The following is a 24,628-nucleotide window of genomic DNA, read 5'->3' as shown; positions in this document are numbered from 1 at the left end:
AACTGGCCCAGAAGATCGACAACAGAGAACACGTCAGTCTGAAGGTGGCTGGTATAGTCCCTCTCCATCTCACATCAACGATATCTTCAAAACCAAGAGTAGTTCTGGGAAGAGGCCACGGGCTTTCTAAGTGAGGGTGCAGCTTAATCCAGCGCCTAGTTGCCCTGAACCCTCGGGAGGAGCGTTCATTGGTTGGTCTGGTTGGGTTTGGGGGGGGGGGCTTTGCGAGGCTGCTGCTGTACCCACGCCTGAGCTGATGGCCATGCGCACCCTCCACGGCCTCGGCTCTACGCTAGAGCGCGAACCCCGAAGCAGGTGGAACCTACAACGCAGCAAGGCCTGAGCCCTATCTTCCTAGCCTGACAGCGCCAGTGATGCTTGCTGGCAGCAAGAAATCTCCGCAGGTAAAGCTCCGAGCAGTTGGAGCCCTCTGTCTGGTCCCTGACCCGCCCCAGGCCCCGCCCCTTGGTTCGGCTCCGCCCTGGCGCGCTCCTGCCACTGTCACCTCGGTCCCGGCCCCGCCCGAACCGCGCTGCCATTGGCGGCGGTGGCGAAGCCACCCCCGCGGGGGGGTGAGGGGGGAGGCTTGGGCTATGAATGAAGCGTGAGTGGGCTGCGCGCGCGAAGGCCAGAGCGCAGGGCGCAGAGCGGCAGCCGGGTTCGCGGGAAGGTGAGTGCTGTGGGACATGGACTGCGTTGGAGACTCGAACCAGGATGCGGACAGGGTCTGTAGCCGTTGCGGGACGCCTCTCAGAGGTGCCAGACCCCGACCCCGACCTGCTGACGTCAGCAGCGCGGCAGGTGTTTGCGGAGGCCGGGTTGGCGCGTGGTGCGATGTCTGGCGGGAAGCAGGCCCGGGCACTGGAGAGACATCCTGGGGCCTTTCTGTGGGCACAGGGCGGGACCGAGAGAGCCGGATGCAGAATCCACTCCTTGCTGCCAGCTGCCCGCGAGGGAGCTGCGAGTCTTCAGGAAAGGAGGTGGGGGGAAGGCAGAGCCGCTGCGCCAGAGCGAGAGGGAAGATGGGAGAGGGTTGGGGCACAGGACCGCATGTGGGGAGCCGCTCGGGCTGCCGGCCTGAGTAAGGGGCCTCAAGCATACACGGTCGCAAGCCCCGCTGGTCTGATCAGGAACAGGTTCACCTGCAGCGGCGACAGTTGCTAAGACAGAGGAAAACGTGGAGCACAAAAGTAGCTCATGTGCGACAGGCTTTGTTCCTCCTAGGAGCGCGGGTGACTGGGTCCCTGTGGCCCGGCACATCCACGCCTCTCACGCGCGTCTCCGAGAGCAGGTGAACGCCAGAGAGGATTCGGGCCGCGTTTGGTGCCTCTTTGGCAGCCTGGCTGGAAACCCTGGACCCCGACGGCAGGGTACCTCCTTCACTGTGAGAGGTCAGCATCCGCAGATGTACGGAAGTGTGAGATAGAGACACACAGTTGCACCCGGCAGCTTGCTGGGCTGAGTGGCCTGAGATTAGCGTGATGAGACAAGGCCATGGGTATTTCTGTCTAGAGGCGTTGAAACCACGGTGGTTTACTCGTAATGGAACCAGTTCTCCATCTGTTTTAGGGCAGTGGTTTTTCTAGTTTAGTAAAAACCAACGTAGCTGTCTAGTCAACTACTGTTAGGCGGCTGGGGCAGGTGGACAGCAGGGGAGGGAGCACCTGGGGTTTAGCAGAATTATTTATAAATCGTAGCTGTGGTAATGGGGACAGCAGAGGCTGTTTGCTGAGCCTCGCATTTACTGGCTGGAGGCTTTGGACGAGAGCAGTCCTGGTCAGCTTTTTAAAGTCCCCTGGCACCAAGGAGCAGGCTGAGGACCAGGATGTTTGGAGTGCCTAGAATGATATGGGGGATGCTGGAGATTTGTACCCTTGGTCAGCCACTCTCTTCTCAAGAAGAGAGGAAAGCGGGCCAGAGAAACAGTTACCCGACAGCGCCATATCAAGAACTAAAGGAGAACGGGTACCTTGTACTGCAAAGAGCACAGGACCATGTGTAAGACCGAGGGTCTCTTGGTTGGGCCACCTTGATTTGCCTGCCCACTAGGAAAGGCCACCAGGTACTGCCTGGAAAATTCTTCCTGGATGATCTAATTGTGGTTCATTGGGTGTGGCCTCTGAAGCAGATGTGGACAAGTCCCAACCAGAACCTTCCCTGGTACTGCAGAGGGGCCAGGCAGGCAAGAGAAAGGCTTGTGACTGGGCAAAGAGAGGGGCAGGACAAACTTGTGAATGGGCCCAGCACCTGATGCCTGTACAGCCCCTGGTATGAGGAACTCTATGCCTGCCTGCCTTCCAGACACGCACGTTTTCTCAATGCACTGATAACTGAAGTTTGGGACCGGGTGTTGTAACTGTGAGGCTTCTATTACAGAAGTCGCCTGGCTTAACGTATTTCCCACTTGGGGACTGCTGCACCGAATGAATTTATACCTAAACTGGAACAGGTTGAGCTCCTAAACTTTCCCTGGTGGGTCCATTTCAGGATGAAGCATTTGAGACACAGAAGGGCCAATGCTAAGTCTGGCTTTTCGACAGAAAGGAGGGGACACCCCTGCTTCCTCTGGAGATACGGTCAATAGCTTCTGAAGTACAGAGACCCAGTACTTCCTTCCTGATCCCCACGACGGCTGGAAGAGAGTGTGGGTTAGTTCTCAGAAGCTCAACACCAAACTTGTTCTGGGATTCCGGTGAAAGTCTGGCCTCGGTGAGGTCTTGATGAACATGAGGGACAGGGAGGCACACCCCTAGTTCTCAGTCACTGTAATTAGACAGGCCCTCAGGGATTGTGTCCCCATGTGACAGGGGGCCAGAGTTCTGCATGACCAGTGAAGCCTGGAAGCCACGCTGGAGTAGGGGAAATGGGTCATCATGCTGGACCTAGGTTGCATCATCTTGTGGGTCACTGCAGAGGCAGCAGCTAGACCAGGGAGGTCTAGGCTCTTTCTCCCCTCTGCTTCCCTTGATCAGCCTCCAAACCTGCTGCTGTCAGATGGGGGCCCTCTGATTTTCCCCAACACCCTGTGGACAGATATCATGACCTCATTTTTGTTAGCATTGCAAAAAATTAGAATCAACTGAGTTTCATGGCTCACACCTTTAATCCCAGCACTCAGGTGGCAGAGGCAGTCAAAGCTCTGTGAGTTCAAGGCCAGCCTGGTCTACATAGTGAATTCTAGGATAGCCAGAGCTACATAGTGAGACCCTATCTTGAAAACACAAAAAGAAAAAAGAATTAGAATCCTGGATCACATCTGTAGATGAGAGTGGTGCTTTCTCAAACCGCATGCCTTTTATAAAGCTACTCACAGCCGGCCGATGGTGGCACATGACTTTAATCCCAGCACTCAGGAGGCAGAGGCAGGTGGATCTCTGTGAGTTCCGAGGCCAGCCTGGTCTACGAAGTGAGTTCCAGGAGAGCCTGTTACACAGAAAACCCTGTCTCAACACCCCCACCCCCCCAAGTACTCACATGTGGGTCAGAAACTGGGGGCCATGGGTAGGGTGAGGTTTACTTACTGCCATTGTCAGGGCTCCCCTTGGCACCAGATACCCAAAACCATGGAAGCTGAGGGACCTCCAGCATGCTTCTTCTTCCACACCCAGGTGCTATTCAAGCTCTCCCTCCTTGCACCCGTTTTTGCATTTGCCTTGCGACTTTTAAGCCTGCAAGCTTTGGAGCATGCCTTGGGCATTGCCCCTTTAGACCCAAAGCACAGAGAACACGTAGGATTATTTGAAGATGGTGCTTTCCACCCCACCCATACATCGTTGGGACCCTTGAGTTTTGTACTTGGGGTCCTTTTGGCCAGGATACCCTGCGGGTAAATTTGCACCCTAAGAGGCCACCCGGAGGCAGTGGCTGACTCAGCCAGGAAGGTCCCTTATCTAGCTAGAGCGGCCCCCTTCTGAATCTAAGACGGCCCTAAAAATCACGAAGGTTATCACCAGAGCCCCTCACTGTCGGCCCCCCCGCCAGAGTGTAGAAGAGCTGTGGGAGCCATGAGAGCAGCCTCAGGGTCCTCTGTTGCAGTGATGGTTCTGACCATCACATCCATAGACAGCCACACGGCAGAGGCAAAGCAAGCTACTTCTGTCCCCAAGTGTCAGGTGAGCTGAGGGATTACAAATGAGGCATGTGGACCTTCTTGGAGTGCGGGAGTAACCGTGCCTCGGAAGTTGGGGTTACTGATCCCAGTACTATAGATCTGCTTCCCATGAGCCTAGTGGCAGCTTGGCCCATTTGTGCAGAGGGCTGTATCCTTTATGAAACTGCGAACCAGGGAGGCTTCTGACTTGCCAAAGTGGGGAGCACCTGCCTGCCTGCCTGGCCTCTGCTTCTCAAATACACCTTGATTAGCAAGGCTTCCATTCCTCTCTGTAGCATGGCGCCTGGCAGGGTCCTCGGCATGCTCCAGGATCCCCAGATATAGACAGGGTGGGGAAACCTACCTAGGTTGAGACCACAGACCTTCTGTGTGGGACGGGTCATTCTGGACCCGTGCTGGTGTCCTGTACTCGGGTTCCCTGTTAATTAGTCCGCGGCAGCTTCTGTGAAAAGCAGCTGGTTTCTGATCTTTTACCTGCATGTGACTACCAGGTGTGCAAATTAGGTGCTTTGGTAGCTGGCCCATATCCTGTCCCCATTGCCTGAGCCTCATTCTGAAATGAAAACACCCCACTGTGTATAAAAGGAGATACCCAGGAAAAATTAGGGGGCAGAGAAGAGTCCCGAGGTCACAGAGGGGTGGCAGCTGACCAGGCTGTGGTGTCAGCAGGAGTGCTCAGGTGAAAGGTTTGCTGGCCCCAGAGAGCTCAGTGCAGTAAATAGATACCTGCCTTTGTTGTCTTCTCTTTCTAACTGGAGCATCATGAGGGGTGTTGGGGTTGAGGGCAGAGGAGAAAGAAGAAGAGAGAAGAAGGCAGAAGGGAAGAGAAATGAATCGGGTCTGCTGGCTGCCAAGGTCTAAGGAGGGTCTAGGATTTGGGTCTCAAAAGTGTCTCCAAAGCAAGGACAGAGTAATGCTTGACATCCCAGCTTTGGGGCTTTAAGATGTCCTAGGGACAGCCTGCAGAAACCCAGGTGGCAGGGACCTGGGGCAGAGAACCATTCTGAAATTCTGTCTGCCCTGGGGACTGCTCCAGCTGGGAGTGTAGAAAATGGATGGACAGAGGAAATAAGCAAGCAGGGAGGAGCATAGCATGCAGCCATGCAAACCAGGCCTTTTCTCACAGATAGGGCTACCTCTGAGGAGGAGGAGGAGGCCACGACTGGATTCTTCCAGAACTAAAGACATCATCAGTGAGATGTGTGCGCTTGCAGCCCTGAAGACAGCGTGGGGGGCTTGTAAGGGAATCTTGGTCATTTGTGGCCTCCTAAGATCATCCACACGTATTACCTACACCTGTGCACATGCCTGTCCTCCCGCAGTGCTCAGGTGTGGAGTTGTCAGCTGACAGCAGGAGCCCCAGGGCTTCATCATCCTGGGCTAAGCAGTTTGGTCTAATCCCACAGGGCTGGGCTGCAGGGCAGTCTGGGTGGAGCCAGCCTGGCAGCCTGAGACAGCACAGGCAAAGTCTGCTTGCTGGAGAGTGGGCTGTGTGAAAGAGCCTACTCCTCCCCACCTTCTCCGACTAAGATAGTTCCTCCGAGACTTAGATCTTTTTCTTCCCCCGTACACAGCAGCTAGAAGTGGAAGCAGATGCAGGGGTGGGGCTGCCACACAGGTAGACACCCCCCCAGCAGTGCCCCCCTCCAACAGCTATTTAGTGGTAGTCGGGGTAGTCACATGGCTGGAGTCCCAGTGTGAGAAAGGTCTCTGTCATAGGATAGCTGTCAGGAGTACAGGGTGCTTCTGAAGGTAGTGCTGGACCTGCCTCCCATATAATTGGAGACGGTGGGGATGTGTCCAGGATAACCAGGCGGCCCACATTTGTCATGGACACAAGGGTGTTCTGTGAAAGCCTCTTCCCTTGCTTACAGCAACGGGTGAGCAAGTCCTAGCTCCGTGTGTTTCATCCCATAGGAGCCTGGATTCTGCTGATCTGCAGCTACACACAGTTACAAGGAGCTCCTAAGGACTGTTCATATATGGTTGCTGTGGGATCCTTGTAATGGGGACGGTATCCTGGGGGTGGATACCTGAACCCTGGTGCCAGCAGAGGTCCCACCCATAGCAGAGCGGTATTAGTACCAAAGGAACGGATTGACCTTGCGTGAGGCAGTGTTCTCCAGAGAAGGACAGGCAACAAGAAATATAAGGGGATTTACTATTAGGGACTGGCTCATGAGATTACAAAGCTAAACACGTACCAAGATCATGAAGACAGTAATCTGGGGTGCCAGGTTCCCTTGAACTCCACCCTTACACACACAGCCAGGCCCTCCAGAGGGTGGTGCCTATAGACTCCATGGTGACTCCTCCAGAAACCCCTCACTGACATGCTCACCGTGACATGTGACAAATCCAGGGACACCTGCAGTCTAGCCAGACTGGCACTGAGGCTGCCCCAGCCATAGCAGAATCTAGCAGGTCCTAGGAAGAAACTTGAAAGCTAGCGGCTGGGACAGCTCAGCAGCACGGTCCTCCTGACATCAGAATGGCAGCTGTGGGTGTGGGCAATGCAGGCCCAAGGGTTGGTATGCGTGCAACGACACCTTTCCCTTTTATTGGTGGTGATGGTGGGGTGTATGTTTGTGTTGTTGTTCATGTGTGTGTAGGTTCACATGGTGTACATGTATGCGAAGTGCTGTCTATCGTGGTTTTTGAGACAGGCTCTCTCGTTGATTTGACAGGTAGACTAAGCTGACTGGCCAGTGAGCCCCAGGAATATGCCTGTCTCCATCTCCTCAGTGCTGGGATTGCAAGCATTGCCCTGTGAAATTCAGCTTCAAAAAACAAGCAAGCCGGGTGGTGATGGCACACACCTTTAATCCTAGCACTTGGGAGGCAGAGGCAGGCGGATCTTTGTGAGTTTGAAGCCAGCCTGGTTTACAGAGCTACTTCCACAACAGCTAGGGCCACACAGAGAAACCCTGTCTTGGAAAACCAAAACCAACCAACCAAACAAACAAAACAATCATGTGTTCCGGAGCTTGGAACTTGGGTGCTCAGGCCTGCGAGACAAACACTTTACCAACTAAGTCTGGCCCTGTTTTAAACATTAGTTTTTATTCACATGGCTGTGTGAGTATATACCTTCTGTGTGCAAGTGCCCATAGAGGCCAGGAAAGGGAATTGAACCTCCTGGAGCTGAGGTTATAGGTGGTCTACAACACCTATGGGTGCTGGGAACAGAACCCGGGTCCTCTAGGAAAGCAGTGCTCTTCACTGCTGAGCCATCTTTACCACCTTGCAGCCCTGCCCTTTTGTTGAGTGAGTCTCTAGCTGAGGTTGGTCTTGAACTTGTGATCCTTCTGTCTCCATCCCCCTCCATATGCTGGTATGACCGGTATGAGCCACACGTCTAATCCACTCTGCCACCCTGCAGTGGAAAGGCAGCAAACAGAGCGTCACTTGTTAATGTTTAAAGAAGGATTTCAACCTGCTCATTTCAGTGTAGAATGCAGATAAGTCTGATTTTAGATTGTGTTTCAAATATTTGCCAGTGTTCTCAGCTCGGGTTAAACAGTGGTGACGCTGGCGCTTCGGGACACCGACGTCTAGAATGCTACTACGGTGGCTTTCATTTTCAAGGAAGAAATTCCTCTGTTTCCTACTGTCTGCTGCGATCTGAGTTCCATCACATCCTATGTATACCCATCTGCCTGTCGTCTGTGTAGTCCCTGGTGGCGGTGGAGGGACCAAGTGGGCACAGCCTGGATTAAAGGCTAAAACAAACAACACTCTGGTGACCTTGAGTTTGGCAACTTTGGGTCTTTCCCCTCCAACTCTCCCTGTGCCCTAGGAGTCTGCTTTCTTTTTTTTCTTTTTTTTTTTTTTAAATTTATTTATTTATTTATTATGTGTACAATATTCTGTCTGTGTGTATGCCTGCTGGCCAGAAGAGGGCACCAGACCTCATAACAGATGGTTGTGAGCCACCATGTGGTTGCTGGGATTTGAACTCAGGACCTTTGGAAGAGCAGACAGTGCTCTTAACCACTGAGCCATCTCTCCAGCCCAGGAGTCTGCTTTCTGTTTCAACCCCAAGTTCCAAGGCTGACGTGCCATGTGGCTGTTCTCATCTGGTCCTACCCAGCTCCCCTTTGTCCCTCCTCTGTCCTGTTCCGCTGCCGTTTGAGAAAATGATGACTCAGGTGGTAAAGAGTGCGGTGCCCAAACATGAGGGCCTGAGTCAGAACCCCACAATATATGTAGAAAGACAGGCATGGCGACACACACCTGTAATCTCTAATCTCAGAGCAAGGGAAACAGGGACACAAAGATCTCTAGGACTTGCTGGGCAACTAGCTTAGCCAGATCAGTGAGCTCCGGGTTTCACAAGAGTTCCTATCATAAAAGATACGGCGGTGAGCTAGCTTAGCCCGTGGAGACACTTACCACCGTGTCTGATAACCTGAATTCAATCTCTAGGACGTACTTACTGGAAGGAAGAACTGACTTCAGCAAGCCGTCCTGTGACTGCCACAAGCAATCTGTGTGCACCCCCCATAAATAAATAATTGCAATTTAAAAAATAGAAATTAATGGAGGAAGACACCCCGTGTTGGCCTCTGGCCTCTACATGAATGTGCACATATGTGCATAGACACACACGTATGTACAAGCTACTCTGCTGTCTCTGTGGGGCCCGGCTACACTGGCTGCCCAAGGAAGGTTTGACTCCCACAGCATGAACCATCTCTGCCTCAGGTGCTCTCCGTCTTTCTCTGGCAGGGACACCAGCTTGTAGAGAAAGTGTTGGCACAATGAGTAGTCCCCTCAGGCCTGATCGCTGGCACCGACTACATGAGGAATGTTTATGGTAGAATCTCTACTGCTCACAGCCTCAGATTAGAACTCCTGGCTCCTCGACAGTGCCAGTTTGTTAAAGTCAGCCTGGGCCCAGTGGTGGGTCACAGTGTCCTCCAGAAGATGGCTGTGTTGTACTCTATGGACTCTGGAACTATGTGGTTCAGGTCTGAATTACTGATGGCTGACTCTCAGGCGGTTCTGCTCTTACGGCGGAAGACGGCTCAGCCAGGCAAAGTCACTGAGTGCGGGTCAGGGCTCTCAGGGTGACTGTAGGCCTCCTCCGTGTCTCATCTCTGCTCACTGCTTGGTGGCCCCATCTAATAGCTCCGTCTTCAGCATTTTCAGGCGTGGCCACACCTTCAAAGTCTGCTGGAATCCAGTCCCTGGGACCAGGGCAGGTGTAGCTCACTAGTGGCAGGCCTGTGGTCAGGAGCAAGACGCATGAGTGGAGGGGCTGGCCAGAGGCCACTCTGGGTCAGAGGAGGCTGATCACAGTGGTGGACTGTGTGGGCGCTGAATGTTCATGTAGGAATTTCGACAGATGAGAGAGTAGGTAAAGGTCTGCTAACAAGAAATTCTCTTCACAGAATAGACCCAGTGGCGAGGCATTCTCTCTTCTGCTTCTACCTGCTGTGCTGCCAAAGCCCTCTGCACCAGGCTGGAGATGCCCCAGCACGGGATGGAGGACAAGCATTTCCTTTCCCTCCCGAAGCACCTCTTCTCCAGTGCGTCCTCTGCCACAGACAGTGGCTGTGACACTCCACCCAGCAGCAGGGCGTCTCCAGCCTCCTTGCGCTCTGCCCACAGCCCCCTGGACTCCTCCAGCCAACTCCTGTTCAAGCCCCAGGCTGAGAAGCGGAGTAGCCAGATAGCCCGTGAGGTGAAGTACAAGTCCGCAGGACCAAAGAACACGCTGTGTGGTTGGCGAGCCTTCACCCCCCAGTGCTTGCAGGTCTTCAACACCCCCAAGGGCTTCCTCTTCTTCCTGTGTGCAGCCTCCTTCCTTCAGGGCATGATCGTGAACGGCTTTATCAACACCGTCATCACCTCCATCGAGCAACGCTTCGACCTGCACAGCTACCAGAGCGGGCTCATCGCCAGCTCTTACGACATCGCCGCCTGCCTCTGCCTCACCTTCGTCAGCTACTTTGGGGGCCAGGGGCACAAGCCACGCTGGCTGGGCTGGGGCGTGCTGGTCCTGGGCATCGGCTCCCTGGTATTTGCACTGCCCCATTTCACCGCTGGCCACTATGAGGTGAAGATGGATGAGAAGGTGGGGACCGGGGCGTGTCTGGGCAACGGGAGTCAGGTGGAGTGTATGGACTCGGGCCTGTCCAGCTACCGGCTGGTCTTCATGCTGGGCCAGCTACTGCACGGTGTGGGCGCCACACCTCTCTACACACTGGGTGTCACCTACCTGGATGAGAATGTCAAGTCAAACTATTCACCCATCTATATTGGTGAGTGGGGCTCTCCAAGGAATCAGGACGGGTAGGCGGAAGGGACCAGATTGTGACATTGGTGGAATGAAGTGGATACCTTCTCATAGCCTGGCTAGGTGATCTTATGCCCCTCCCTTGGTCATATGACCCAGGGGCCCCTAACTTTGAGACGGGAACAGATGCTGACTTTTCTAAGAAGCCCTGCAGGGTCTGCAAGCCAGAAATCTCAGCACTGGCCCACACTAGGCAGGGTCTGCTCAGGGACCCCCACGTCCTCAGGCAGGGCTAGGGCAGGGCATGCTGGCACTGAGCCTCTGTGTGGTTTGGAAGGAGTCCTGTGCAAAGATAAGTGGGCAGGAATCGAGCCTGGCTCCCTGTGTGTTCTGTGTATACTCTGAGCCCGGCTCCCTGTGTGTCCTGTGTATACTCTGAGCCCGGCTCCCTAGGTGGTAAATCAGTGGTGAGAATTCAGGAATGCTGAGACTTTGAGGCAAAGCCACAAAGCAGCTCATAGTTTCTATATCGTGGCCTGTGACCTTCAAGGCAATTGGTGTGATGTAGCTAATCTCGCTGTCTACCCAAGAGGCCTTGGGCTTCATACCCTCCCAGCTTAGGCTCCTGTTGGGGGCAGATGCAATCATTGCAGGCTCCGTTCTTTCTTGCGAACAGCCCTCGCTTCGAGCTGTGCCCACTTATGCCCGCCTTTCCAGTTCCTCCTTCATGGACACTGCCCTCACCATGCAAAGCGGAGTCATGGTATATCTGCTTTCGTATGAGCGCAAACAACATCCAAAGTGCACTTCTGGGGATGTTTTACGAGCCGATGACTGAATGTCATTTCCAGCCGCAGGCTGCGCAGATGCACTCTGACCTAAAGGGGTTCACAGTGGAGCTGCAGTGACAGGAGCGTGGTGGGGCATCTCTTAGGAGAGCCCACCTTGTGGTGTGTGACGGCTGCACACTCCTTTGCCTTCTAGCCATCTTTTACACGGCGGCCATCCTTGGACCTGCGGCAGGTTACCTGATTGGAGGAGCCATGCTAAACATTTACACGGACCTGAGCCAACGGTGAGTAACGGGGTATATCCGCCTGCCTTCCTCAGCACCCAGAATGCTGTGGGACCCAAAGGATGTCTCATATACAATAGGAGGCTAGAGTAGGGAAAAGCTGGGCTAATCTTGGCTACAGGGGCTGGGGGTATGCAGGGGCTTTGAGGATATAACCCTGAGAGGTGGGAAACATAGAGGGGGTGGGTTCAAGTTCACATGATTCTGAAGCCCTGGCCTGACCGTGTGTCTTCAGGCTCTTCTCTTAAAGTGACAGGCACTGTGTCTATATCTTCAGTATCTAATTTTTGTAAACATAAATGGGAGAGTGGGGAGTGAGAGGGGTGGAGGGAGGCAGAGCGGGGAGGCTGGGGTGGCCCTGCTGGCTACCGTTCACAAGGCTGTGCAGGTGGCCTGTCCCTGTGTCATGTCACAGAAGGGCAGCTCTTGTTGAGTTTTCCTGGTGGCTGCGCTGGGTCTTGGGCACCACTCCACCTTGGGACTTTCTCTGCAGATGGCGCCACGAGGTTTCTAGTGCTCTGCCCCCTCACAATGCCGCCTCTAGCTCTGGGTTGATTCTGTGGGGTCAAGGGTGCGTGTTCTGTGCAGAGCCTGAGGTAGGTCAAGGCTCGTGTCCCCGGATCTGGATGTCTCGTGCCCCGTGGGCTCTGGGTTCTGAGTCGCTCTGCACATGGGGGTGGGAGCATGAGTCAGGCATTGGGGCAGCTTCCTATTATACCAGCGCATAGGGGTTTACACTGCTGCCCTGGCCTTGCTGCCTAGTCCTTCATCCATCCTTCCTCTGCCCCTGAGCCTGCCATCCCTCCACCCCTGCTTCCCCTGCACCCTTCCCTTCCCAGGTATGAAATCCCACTGGCCAGTTGCTCCCTTCCCATGACTTTTTCTGTTCAATTTGAGAGCCCCCCTCTCTCCTCCTATGCAGATGGCAGTTGGACGCCTAATGGTTCGTGTGTGGGTAGCTCAGTGAACTCCAGCTGAGCCCTCTATCCCCTGAGCTCTGTGGCCCTGAGGATGACAGCTGGCTGGGGAGGGACACCAGCTGTTACTTGAAGCTCCTGTCCCCAATGGGCCTTGCCCCCAGGGTCTCAGTTTGAGGCCCAGATGCAGCTTCCCTGGGTCTAGGAGTCAGGATCTGAGGAGCTGCTCTCTTAGTGAGTGGCCATTATCAGAGGGCCTCTCCAGTCTGAGGGAGAGGTGAACACAGGACTGTAGCTCCATGGGCCTCTGTTGCCCTCTGCACAGAGATTCTAGGGGGAGTGAGCACCCCATGCATGTGATGGAAAAGATATGGGTGACCGATCAGTAATCCAAGGGCCACGGCTTCTCCCAACAGGACAGAGCTGACCACTGACAGCCCACTGTGGGTTGGCGCCTGGTGGATTGGCTTCGTGGGAGCCGGGATCATTGCCTTCCTCATCGCCATCCCCATCCTTGGCTATCCCCGGCAGCTGCCAGGTGAGCTCTCTGCCCTGGCACATGGGTCCCAACCAGGAGGCAGGATATGTATTCTGTCCTGTCCTGTCCCCTTCTCCCTGCCATTTCCACTAAGGGGGAGTGGAATCTTTGAACATGGACTCCCCTCTATATGGAGAGCAAGGTTGGCAAAATCAGCCTGCTACCCCCTCCTGTGTCTCCACCAGGAATGACCCCCTCGCTTCCCTTCTACTGGGCCCACAGGGCCCTCTACTCTCATACCTGCAATCCTGTCCCATGACAACCTCACCTTCAGGCCTTAGATTGCAATGCTGCATACGTGTCCGCATGCCATGTTCTCAGGTCCTGAGGGGGTGGAGGAGCCAGTGTGGGGGCAGCCTCTGTGGAATACCCGATGTCCTTTAGAAGCTGTAGTCTACCGTCTCTGTCCCTGCAGGCTCCCAGCGCTACGTCGTTATGAGAACAACTGAGACCCAGCAGCTGAAAGACCATGGCCACAGAGCAGTGAGCAACCCGGCTTTCGGCAAGACTGTCAGAGACCTGCCCCTGTAAGGAGTGTGCATGTGTGTTTGTGTGTGTGCACGTGTATATGTGTGTGTGCCTGTGTGAGGCCTCTGAGGCCCTCTCTAAAGAGCCCCTCAGGCAGAGTTGGTCACTCTTGCCTTTTCACTGGGTATCACATATGCATTCACTACCAGAAGCATCAAGGAGCTGCAGTTCTGAACCAGACACAGGACAGAGAACCACAGGTGCAGAGGCCTCTCCCAACTCCTGCCTCTCTCACTGACCAGTCCCTCCCTCCCCTGGGGTGGTCTTTTCCAGGCTTTCTCTCTTCACTCTATTCCCTTTTCCTGTCTGTCTGTCTGTCTGACCCAGCTCTGCTCTCTGTATGTATCAAGCAAGGTACAGTCTCTCAACTACCGGGGTCTTAGAGAATGATGCGGATTCATATGTCCTGATCTACCACTTGGGAGCTGCAGGCTATTGTGGGCGGGGCTGAGTTTCATAGCCTGTTATAACACGGGTAGGGCAAGGGTACCGCCCCCCCCCCCCCGAGATCCCAGAGGAACAAGGTGAAGCTGGAGAAGGTGGTGGTGCAAGGCCTCACAGGCTTTGATCTCATTACTGCTCACCTAGGAAAGCCAGGGGCTGCCTACTTAAGAGGCCTGAGTGTTGTCAAAGGCTGCTTGTTCGTTTCCCAGCCACTCAGACCCAAATAGTCACACAGAAACTATATTAACTGCAATACTATTTGGTCAATAGCTTAAACGTATTTCTGGCTAACTCTTATATCTTAAATTAACCCATTTCTATTAATCTGTGTATCACCACGTGTCTGTGGTACCCGGTAAAGTTCCCTCCTGTGTCAGGCATGTCTCAGGTAGGCCTACATAGCTTCTCTCTGACTCTGCCTACTCTCTTTATATATCTCTTTCAGCCTGGCTTTACTATGATAGCTATTGCTGAAAGAAGCTTCTTAATTAGCCAATGGTAATAAAACATATTCACAGTATACATCACCTCCCCTTTCCTGCCTAAATAAAAAGGAAAGTTTTAATTTTAACATAACAAGATTACATATAGCAAAACAGGTATCAAGCAAGAATTATAGTTACAACATTTATATCTACTTTATCTTTTATCATAACTAAGGAAAACTATAACTATTTATTCTTCAATCCCACCAAAGACTTCAGAAGGATATAATATTACCCAAGTTAGCAGGAAGTGCATTGTTAGCAACTTACAAAACTCTAGAATTGACAGAGACATCTCGCTGCCTGGACAGTCACCCAAAGTTCTTCTGTATCATTGGAGCATCCATCTTCAGCCTACAGGCCCATAGTTTCTGGAAGACTTTTCCATAAAGCAGGAAATTTGAAGATCTGTTTGGCCTTGTAATGTCAAAGCCCATCAGTTACTTTCTTCTGTGTCCTTCAGAATGTCTGGCAGACTCTTTCATGTAGCAGAAACCCTGAAGGACTGTCTCGCCTTCTTTAGGCAACTTCAGCCATTTTTCTGTAGGTCCTGTATGTCCAGTTCATACAGCATAGCATCAAACAGTCCAGGCAAGAACAGTTTCTTGCCCAAATGTCTAACCAATTCCATAGCAAGTTTCTTTGATGCCCATCATTCTCTTGAAGCAGCTTGGTGCTGCCAGGAGCAGATGTGTCTCATTGACATGAAAAGTCTAAGTTCTTAAAACATTTTAAATGCCATATTCTGAAGGTCTCTGAAAGACTTGAAGAATACCTCTCTAACTGAAATATATCTCTATATATCTAGAAAACCTAACTAACATGACTACAAACTTGACTATTATAGATGGCTATCTATTAACCTGTATTTCTTAATTATGCATTACATTTTTAATTGAACTGTACAAACACAATACCTTAATCAAAGAGAAGAATATATATATATATATATATATATATATAGATCTTAAATTTGTACCAATAAACCAAGATCCATACCAAAGCAAATCTCTATAGCATATCCCCCTTTAAATGTAAACAATATTTGGGAATTTGGCCATAGTTCTCTCCAAACTGCTTCCTGCTTTTTGTTGGATGAAGTAATTTTGAGGGATGTTCACAATGACCTTTGGTGGGGAAGTCTTGGTCCATCAAACCACATTAGTCTAGAAGAATTCCACAGATTCTCATCCTCTGTAGAAACAAAAGAAGAACCTCTTTTCTAAAGCAACAAGTCCTTAGACCCAAATTTTAAAGTCAAGATACCTTTAAAATATATATGTATGGGCTTAGCAGCCCATACAATGAAATGTCTCTACACTTAGCTCATTCACAGTCAAAAAATAAAAAAAAAAAAACACAATAGTATACATAATCCAGATGCTCTGTGTATATCCCATCTTTACTTTACTTCTTTAATCTATGACTGTCTGTAATCTGTCTCTTTAAGTATTTTGGTTTAAAATGATTTGCTTCTTTTTATAACTCTCTATATTCGTTTTCTTCTCTCTCCCAAGCCTACGTGCATTTATCCAACTCTGTGATCCATTTAGAGAACTTTTTTTATCTGAATCTATCTTTATTGTGTATCTGTAATTATTTTCTGACCAGAAGTGCCTTTTTTTATTGCTAAGCAGACATGGCTAGGACCACCTCCATGGTCTTGGCTGTTGGCTCTGCCTAGTCCAACATGGCAGAGGCCTGTTCACTACCTCTGAGACTGCAGGGTGGGAGCCACGCTCACCACCACAACTCTGGCAAACAGTTGGCCCATGCTGCCACCAAGTAACTTGCATCACGCTGCTCACAGACCCCATTCAAATGCTTGGCCTCCTGAAAGAGCCAGAGTATGTGTTGGCAGCATGGCCCAGAAAGCCACTGTTCTGAAACCACGTGTTTTATTTTTTTCTGCTACTACTGAATCAGGAAGACTTCTTTTAAAGGAGCTATGGCATGCCACCAGCAAACAGAGCCCATCCAGAAAAAAAAAGTGGCTAAACTTTGGTTTTTGTGTGTCTGGAATTCCTTTTCAAGCTCTCTCAGGTTTTACATGGATTTAGCTAGCACATGTTGGCATGCCAATTTGTTGTCGGAGGCCACTTGTTTGTTTCCCAGCGGCTCAGACCCAAATAATCACACAGAAACTATATTAATTGCAATGCTGTTCAGCCAATAGCTTATGCATTTCTGGCTAACTCTTATATCTTAAATTAACCCATTTCTATTAATCTGTGTATCACCATGTGTCTGTGGTACCTGGTAATGTTCCCTCCTGTGTCAGGCATGTCTCGGGCAGGCCTACATAGCTTCTCTCTGACTCTGCCTACTCTCTTTATATATCTCTTTCAGCCTGGCTTTACTCTGTTAAGCTAATGGCCAAAAGCAGTGTCTTTATTAACCAATGGTAATAAAACATACTCACAGCATACATCACCTCCCACATCTGCTGAGCCCCAGGCATGACTGGACTGGCTGAAGGCCTGCTAACCATGGTCTTAAAATTGGTCTCTCCTCACCCCAATAGCAGAGCTGTCTGGGGAAGCATAACATGGCATGAGCTTTGCTCCGCTCTCCCCATGGGTCTCTTACCAAGTACTATACAGTAAGAGGTTCATGCCCAGGGTTAGTGTCTGAAGCCAGGTGCTGGAACTAACAAGCACAGGAATGTGTGCCTCCTTCCCAGTCATGAAAGCATGACCAGTTAGTTCTCAGGGCAAACTCCAGAATCTCAGCCAACCAGCCGGTGGTGGGATTAGACACCTTGTGTAACATGTTCTGCATGACAGAGCCACCCTTATCCTCAGCCAACAGCCTGAAGCTAAGCAGGTCCAGGCAATACCTTCGGAACGGACCAGCCTGTGCATGGCTCTCCAACACCAGATATACCCCAGGTGGGAAGGGGCCGTGAGGAGGCAGCATCCTGAGCCTGTAAGTCCCTGATGGGGCCAGGGTTCCTCCACACCTGCTTTCCTTTGTCAGGACACAGAGTTGGGCAAATGCCTGGAAAGCCCTTTCAACCTTCAAGTTAAGAAGTAAAATTTAAAAGAGTTAGGTGCGCTCTACTTTAGAAGGAATCCTCTGGGCGTCTCCCTGGGGCCAGTCTGATCTCCCAATGCTCTGGTCAGTGTCTAGGAAGCAGTGGGTATGCACTCCCTCATGGAGCCTGCGGGCCAGGGCTGAGCTGATCCTGGCTTCTCTTCAGATCCTCCCCATGCGGAGCTTGAGTACGAAGCTGTGTGCGGCTCCCTGGCTGATGTCCAGGACTGTTACCTCTTAGGTCTAGATCTGTCAGAGAGAGTGGCTCTCATGGGGGCAGCGATGTGTGCTGGCCGCTCACACAGGAGGCAGGGAGCAGGTACCAGCTCGCTAAGCCTTGGTAAATAAAAGGAGCAGGATAGACATAGCAAGCAAGCAGTGATGTTCATCCTCTCCCTAAGTCTCAGGTTTCTAGAAGCAGCTTTACTGCAGAAGACGGTGTAGCTACTGCACCATGAGCTGACTTCAGGGAATATCCTGCTCCTATGTGACCTGTGCCTGAGATAGGTGACTGTGTGGCCCTGTAATCGCTTGTATGACGGCCAGCTGGGTCCCCAGGCTCCATTCCCAGGGGCTCTGTAGTGTTTCACACCAACATCTTCTGCTCGATGCCACAGTCAGCACACAGTCCTCACCCCAGGGGAGCTAACTCCCAGCCAGCAGGTAGGCAGGGCCTTAGGAATCACTGCTCGGATGGGTGGTCTCTCTTGGCCAGGGTCTGTGCTGCCACACCCTGGCTGCTCTGCCGTGTGGTCCTGGGAAGGCAAGTCAGGCACCTTCGCAGCTGTGTGGCTGCAGGTGTGGCTGATGCCTTTCAGGTCCCAGAAAGGATAGCGGCCGGAGGGAACCTAGGGGGTGCAGTGCTGGGCCCTTAGAGTCTCAGGACCCCAGGCCAAAGTCACCGTGGGAGTAGCAGACTGCATCTGACTGCCAATCCTTCTGTCAATCCTAGTGTCCTATAACCACTGTCCCCAAAGTACAGGCCAAGATAAGGGGAGCTAGCCAAACCCACTAGGGACTCCTTGAAGGTCCCTGTTTCCGAATACGTATGCCTGCCTCTTCTCCCTGGAGTTTGTGGTTGGGAGCTTTGCCTTCTAGATCCCTATACCTTGGTGACTTCTTAGCCCTTGATGGCTCCCACCCCTTGTCCAGCCTTGGTGGTCACCCTCCCCCAGAGCTTCTGCTACTTTGTCATAATGGCTACCAGGGGTGATTACTGTCTTCATTCACTTGAGGTCTGTCTCCTTGGCCCTACACAGAAACTGGAGCTCAGCCACAGCTGTGACTGGTCTCTAGAACTGGTTTTAGTATTGAGGACAAGTGTACCAAAGGCTTACAGTGGGGCCATTGACTCACTACCTGCCAAACCCGGCCTTTCACCTGCTCCAGGTGTGTCCCTGGGATAGCTACAGGCACCACTTCACTGCCTTCTCAAAACCAGGGCCCTTTGTGTTGATAGCCTCAGGAACAGCAGGTTCCTGGCACACAAACTCTGGCCCATCCTGACCCTCTGTTTTTTTCTGCCCTCTGTTCCCCTTTCACCCAGCTCCATCTGGCTCCTCCTAAGAAATCCCACCTTCATCCTGCTCTGCCTGGCAGGGGCCACCGAAGCCACGCTCATCGCTGGCATGTCCACATTCGGCCCCAAGTTCTTTGAAGCCCAGTTCAGCTTGAGTGCCTCCAAGGCCGCCACGTTGTTCGGTAAGGAGACTGAGCATTGACGTGTACTGCAGAGAGGGCTATGACTCCTGCACATGCTGGTCATAGTCTTCAAATTCCAAGTGGACAATGCTCCCAGGGGGAGGGCAGGGCCGACTCCTAAACATTTTACCCACCATTCATTGCAGAAATGGTCTGAGCCCGGCTGTTCCCATGAGCCATGAAGCTGGTGCCCCGGAGTCTTGGGATCTAAGTTTGAATCCCTGTACCTACCTACCTGACAGGATTCTGTGGCAGGCTGACCTTGCATGGACTGCAAGATAGTGTCTAGAGCCCTTACTCAGCCAGCACCCACGTCCTCCCAGTGCGGAGGGCAGGGCTGCAGCCTTGCTAATCACACTTTTGGCTGGAGATGCCCCATGCACTGGTCAGCTGGGCTCAGCCTAAGGTACTGACCAGTGTAGGTGGAGGTCAGCGCTGGGCTCAGCCTAGGGACTGACCAGTGTGGATGGAGGTCAGCGCTGGGCTCAGCCTAAGGTACTGACCAGTGTAGGTGGAGGTCAGCGCTGGGCTCAGCCTAGGGACTGACCAGTGTGGGTGGAGGTCAGCGCTGGGCTCAGCCTAAGGTACTGACCAGTGGAGGTGGAGGTCAGTGCTGTGCTCAGCCTAAGGTACTGACCAGTGTGGGTGGAGGTCAGCGCTGGGCTCAGCCTAGGGACTGACCAGTGTGGGTGGAAAGCATCGGCTACAGCCCACCCTGCAGATCTTTGTCTGGGTCGTGAGAGGGTATCATTTGTGACCCCACTTTTCCCGGATACATTCTTACCTGGCCCAGACGTCCATACCTGATGGCTCCCTCTCTCTCTTATCACTTTCCCGTGCTGACACACCCTCCCCCACCCCTTGTCCATGATGGACCTTAGTCATTGAGATCTGGGCTTCCAGGTGGCCTGCGTGGTCTGAGAGAACCCACCCGACTCCCACGGCTCTCCCTAAGCACCCATGGTGCTCATTCTCCCCGTTCCTCAGTGTCCACAGTAGTGCCGCAGCAATGACAGGCCTAGAGTTTCTGGGCCCTCACCGAGTTCCTTCCTTAGGATACCTGGTGGTGCCAGCAGGCGGTGGCGGCACGCTCCTGGGTGGTTTCCTGGTGAACAGGTTCAAGCTCCGTGGCTCTGGGATCATCAGATTCTGTCTGTTCTGCACCTTGACCAGCCTACTGGCCTTCTTTGTCTTCCTCATGCACTGTCCCAACATGCCCATGGCAGGTGTGACCGCTAGCTACCTTGGGAGGTGAGCCTGGAAAAGACCCCACCTTCCTGAGGGCTGTCACTGGTGGGGAGGTGTTGGTCACAGCAACCTGCAGGCAGGGAAGTATACTGGAATGTCTGCACGGCTGCTAACACACATCCAACAACCCATTTCTGCAGTCCCTTGCCTGAAGGCCACTTGGACCTGAGGGCGGCTTGCAACGCCATCTACTGTTGCCAGCCGGAGCACTACAGCCCCCTGTGTGGTTCAGATGGCATCGTGTACTACTCCGCCTGCTTTGCGGGCTGCCCCGCGGGTGCTGAGACGGGCCCTGATGGCCAGAAGGTGAGTGTGGTCACCGCCCACTGCCCTGCTCTGGCCGGGACCGGGAAGCATCTGCCTTCCTTATATGATCAGCGTTGTTGTTGGGCTCCCCAGATATTCCGAGGCTGTAGCTGTGTCCTTGAGAAGGTTTCCTCTGGCTTGGGCAATGCTACCGCAGGGAAGTGCACTTCCACCTGTCAGAGAAAGCCCCTCCTTCTGGCTCTCGTGTTCGTTGTAATTATCTTTACCTTCCTCAGCAGCATTCCAGCTCTGACCGCCACGCTACGGTAAGAAGCTCTCACCATGTTTTTCTCTCGTAGTACCAGCAGGTGGCGCTCTGCAGATGCTGGTGGGCCCTGGGGTAGCCGCAGGCCCAGGAAATGGGCCTCGGTCTAGGGGCATCGGAGTTGACTGTCTCTGGTACCCAACGAGGTGTTTGGCACCTAGGGAGGTGGCGATGTGGCCAGGATTCTTGCTGGCATAGGGGTCTGAGGTGCGCAGCCCAGCTTCCCATGGGCTCTGACGATGCGATTTTCATTGCAGGTGTGTTTGTGATCAGCAAAGGTCCTTCGCCCTGGGGATCCAGTGGATTGTCGTGAGAACACTAGGTACTGTGGGGGGTGAGGAAGCCATGGATAGGTGATCATGAATAAGGCACCTAGAGGTGTCCTATTACCAAGCTGTGTGTTACTATGCAGGCGTTCGGCCATGTTTCTCACTGAGGTGGGCCTTTCCCCTAAATGCCCACTAGAGGGACCCATTGTCATTTATTTACCCAGTAGGTGGCTTTGCCTCAACACAAAAGGGCCCTCTCGAGGAACCATGGCACTCCTTGCCCAATGCCAACTCTTTCTACCCCTGAGAACACAAATGGACAATATGGCCTTGCAGAGGTCTCTCTCTGTGCCCCCCTTTTCCTTCCCCCATCAGGGCCCTAACCGAACTCTCTCCTTCGGCAGGCAGTATTCCAGGGCCCATTGCCTTTGGCTGGGTGATTGACAAGGCCTGCCTGCTGTGGCAGTACCAGTGTGGGCACCAGGGCTCCTGCTTTGTGTACCAGAATGAAGCCATGAGCCGCTACATGCTCATTGCAGGGCTCACATTCAAGGTGAGATGGCCTTCTGGGGTCTGGCTCCACTCTGCCTCCGTCCACCCTTCAGCCTCCTGCCTTATCCTGTACAAAGGTGCAGCTATGGGCTTATACCCACCCTAAATCCAGGTGACCTCATCTTGAGGTTTTTCTACACCCCCAGAGGATGATCTGTCCTTCAGTTTCAAGGGACAGGGTGGGTACATGCCTTTCAGGGGACAGTGCCAGGTCCTTCCACCTTCTGTTGGCCTCTGCTTTTAACCAAACATTCTTGAACTGAAGCACTGGTTCCCCATGAGGGACTAGTTATACAGGAAAGGCGTGTCTTTCTTCCAGAAGAGCAGAGCGAGTGCTACAAAAGCAGCCTCAGGCTGGGCACGGAGCCCCCCAGGCTGGCAAGGGCCAACATCTCCTCCTGTCTCCCCAGGTGTTGGGTTTCCTCTTCTTTGTCACTGCCTACTTCCTGTACAAGTCCCCGTCTGCGTCCTCAGATGCCCTGGAGGCCTCCCTGCCCAGCCAGTCCTCAGCCTCTGACAACCCCACAGAACAGCTCCAGAGCAATGTCTGACAACCACGGGCCCCTCCACCTTTCCTGAGGACTCTCCTGGATACCTAACCCCATCCTCATGGCGGGGGGGGGGGGACGACAACACTGAGGACCTTGCAAAACTTCACACTGTATTCTGGGGCTTCGCCCTGCTCCATACTGTGACCGAGCAGCCTCTGAGACACTGAGGAGGGAGGAGTGTGTCACGTATAAACCAGACACATCCCTGACCCCTGGAATCTCCAAGGCATCACTACATTTCATGGCTGTCATGGGTCCTGACTTCCTGCCCGACACAGGGCAGCAGTGCCCCGGGTGACTCGATCCACTGGAGCCAGCCACCTAACATTTTGCTTGAATCTGCTCTTACTGCCTGTCCTCGAAGCCTGGCAGCCTCTGGCTGGGCAGGAGCAACTTGAATCATTATGTCTGGACTGAACAGTGTTTATGGAATCAGATTTGTACCTGATCATGTGACTCATGTCCAAGCAAACTGCAGTGAGGGTGAGATCCCATCTGTAGTGCCACGCAGATTCCGTGGGCAATGTGCTTCTATGTTTTGGTTATGGTTATGTACATAATATATTTTAATACTTAAAGCAATTATTTTTGTGTGGCGTTTTATTATTTCTATGGTGTCTATGATTTGGCAGGTCAGTCTGCCCATCTTTGATGTAGGTTACCATAGCAATAGGCTGTCCCAGAAACTGGTTGGGCACACAACACTTCCCAGGGAACACCCCTATTGTCTTTGTGACCAGAAGCAAGGCAACAGTGGTGCAGGCTCCTGTCTCCTGGCCCTTAGCAGACAGGCTTTGTCCCAAACCTCTGGACCTTCCTCACTTCCTGAATGAATCAGGCCACATCTGTGAGCCTTGGGGTTGGGCACAGGGTGGCCACACACTGCTATCAGTAAGGTATGAGGTATGCAACCGTGTGTACTCTGTGTAGATACAAGTAAATGCAACGTGAGCTGAGAGACATGCACACACAGAATGCCTGTACTGCTAACAACCCAACTCCAGGGGAATGAAGGTTGCAGGGCCTCTGTCCCAACTCATAGCCATGCCCCTCACAGCTACAGAGAAAGTGCAACCAACATGCTGTTTTGGGTCTCACACCATCACTATGTGTTGGGGGGCAGCCAGAGAGGAGGTGTGTGTATGCATGCTTAAAGAGGTCAGAGGACAACCTCCATTGCCCTTCCTCACGCACTACCCACCTTGGTTTTTGAGACAAGGTCTCTCACTGGCTAGGAGCTCACAAAGCCAACTAGGCTCTCCGGCTGGGGGATCTGCCTGCCTCTCCCTAGTATTGAGATTACAAGTGTGTGCTGTCGTGTCTGGCTCTTTGCCTGGGTATTGGGGATCCATCTCATGTCCTCTTGCTTTTACGGCAAGCACTGTCTCCCTAGCCCATGAGCCTAATTTTTTTTTTTTTAATGGTGAAAAAGTGTATATTTAGAATTAGCCGGCTGGGCTCAGTTTAGATGATTCCAATTTTGTTGGCAACATCCAGAGCATCATAATCAGGAGCCAACCGAACATATGCCTTCTTCTCTCCATCGGGCCTTATGAGGGTATTGACTTTGGCCACATCGATGTCATAGAGTTTCTTCACAGCCTGTTTGATCTGGTGCTTGTTAGCCTTGACATCCACAATGAACACAAGCGTGTTGTTGTCTTCTATCTTCTTCATGGCTGACTCGGTGGTCAGGGGGAATTTGATGATGGCATAGTGGTCAAGCTTGTTCCTCCTGGGCGCGCTCTTCCGGGGGTATTTAGGCTGCCTTCGTAGCCGCAGGGTCTTGGGCCGCCGAAAGGTGGGCGATGTGCGGATCTTCTTCTTTTTGTAGCTGTGGACGCCTTTCAGCACTGCCTTCTTGGCTTTCAAGGCCTTCGCTTTAGCTTCGGCTTTGGGAGGGGCAGGAGCTTCCTTCTTCGCTTTCGGCGCCATCTTGACGAAAAACCCATGAGCCTAATTTTGAAAGGTCACTCCACTTTCCTTCTTATCAAACCATACATGCAGGTCACAGCACCTAAGCCCATAACCCTTGGGGCTGGAGCTCAGACTCAGAATTCCTGTCCAGAGAAGTGATGGGTCCTCAGGAAGACGAAAGGTACCACACTGTCACACAGAGCCATGCAGTCACAGACACACACATGTGCACATACACACAGCCCCCCTGGCATTCCAACTCAACCTGCATGACCAGTAGGGCTCCCAAAGCCATCTCTCTAGCAGGATTATGAGTGATGAAGGCAGGGAGGCTCTGTGCATAGGCGGATGCCCTGGTGAGCCAGCTTGACTTTCCTCCCTGGAACCTGCTGGCTTCCATCAGCTGAACAGTGAAACCTTGGATACTCTGATCACAGCCTT

The 24,628-nt window shown here is 52.6% G+C and overlaps 1 protein-coding gene across 2 annotated transcripts; it reads left to right on the top strand.

Moving 5' to 3' along the window:
- Nucleotides 1–304: 304 nt before the first annotated feature.
- Nucleotides 305–22,784, top strand: Slco4a1 (solute carrier organic anion transporter family member 4A1). 2 transcript variants are annotated; one of them, XM_057781224.1, is made up of 12 exons: nt 305–404; nt 9,508–10,380; nt 11,340–11,430; nt 12,764–12,885; nt 13,301–13,412; nt 18,925–19,079; nt 20,135–20,330; nt 20,468–20,633; nt 20,727–20,899; nt 21,156–21,220; nt 21,572–21,720; nt 22,130–22,784. In XM_057781224.1, the coding sequence occupies exons 2-12, from the start codon at nt 9,585–9,587 to the stop codon at nt 22,268–22,270; spliced, it is 2,166 nt and encodes a 721-aa protein (XP_057637207.1). In that variant the 5' UTR covers nt 305–404; nt 9,508–9,584; the 3' UTR covers nt 22,271–22,784. The 2 variants fall into 2 exon arrangements, with proteins under 2 accessions (XP_057637207.1, XP_057637208.1); XM_057781225.1 differs by lacking the exon at nt 305–404 and adding an exon at nt 541–670.
- Nucleotides 22,785–24,628: the final 1,844 nt, after the last annotated feature.

The sequence above is a fragment of the Chionomys nivalis genome, chromosome 9 (genome assembly GCF_950005125.1).
Source record: "Chionomys nivalis chromosome 9, mChiNiv1.1, whole genome shotgun sequence".
NCBI classification, from domain to species: Eukaryota; Metazoa; Chordata; class Mammalia; order Rodentia; family Cricetidae; genus Chionomys; species Chionomys nivalis.
This window is presented reverse-complemented; position numbering and strand designations above follow the sequence as displayed.

Coding starts and splice junctions, on each gene's coding strand:
- Slco4a1 (XM_057781224.1), top strand. CDS start 9,585: ATGCCCCAGCACGGGATGGAGGACAAGCATTTCCTTTCCCTCCCGAAG. Junction 10,381..11,339: donor CTATTCACCCATCTATATTG/GTGAGTGGGGCT, acceptor TTTGCCTTCTAG/CCATCTTTTACACGGCGGCC. Junction 21,221..21,571: donor GATTGTCGTGAGAACACTAG/GTACTGTGGGGG, acceptor CTCCTTCGGCAG/GCAGTATTCCAGGGCCCATT.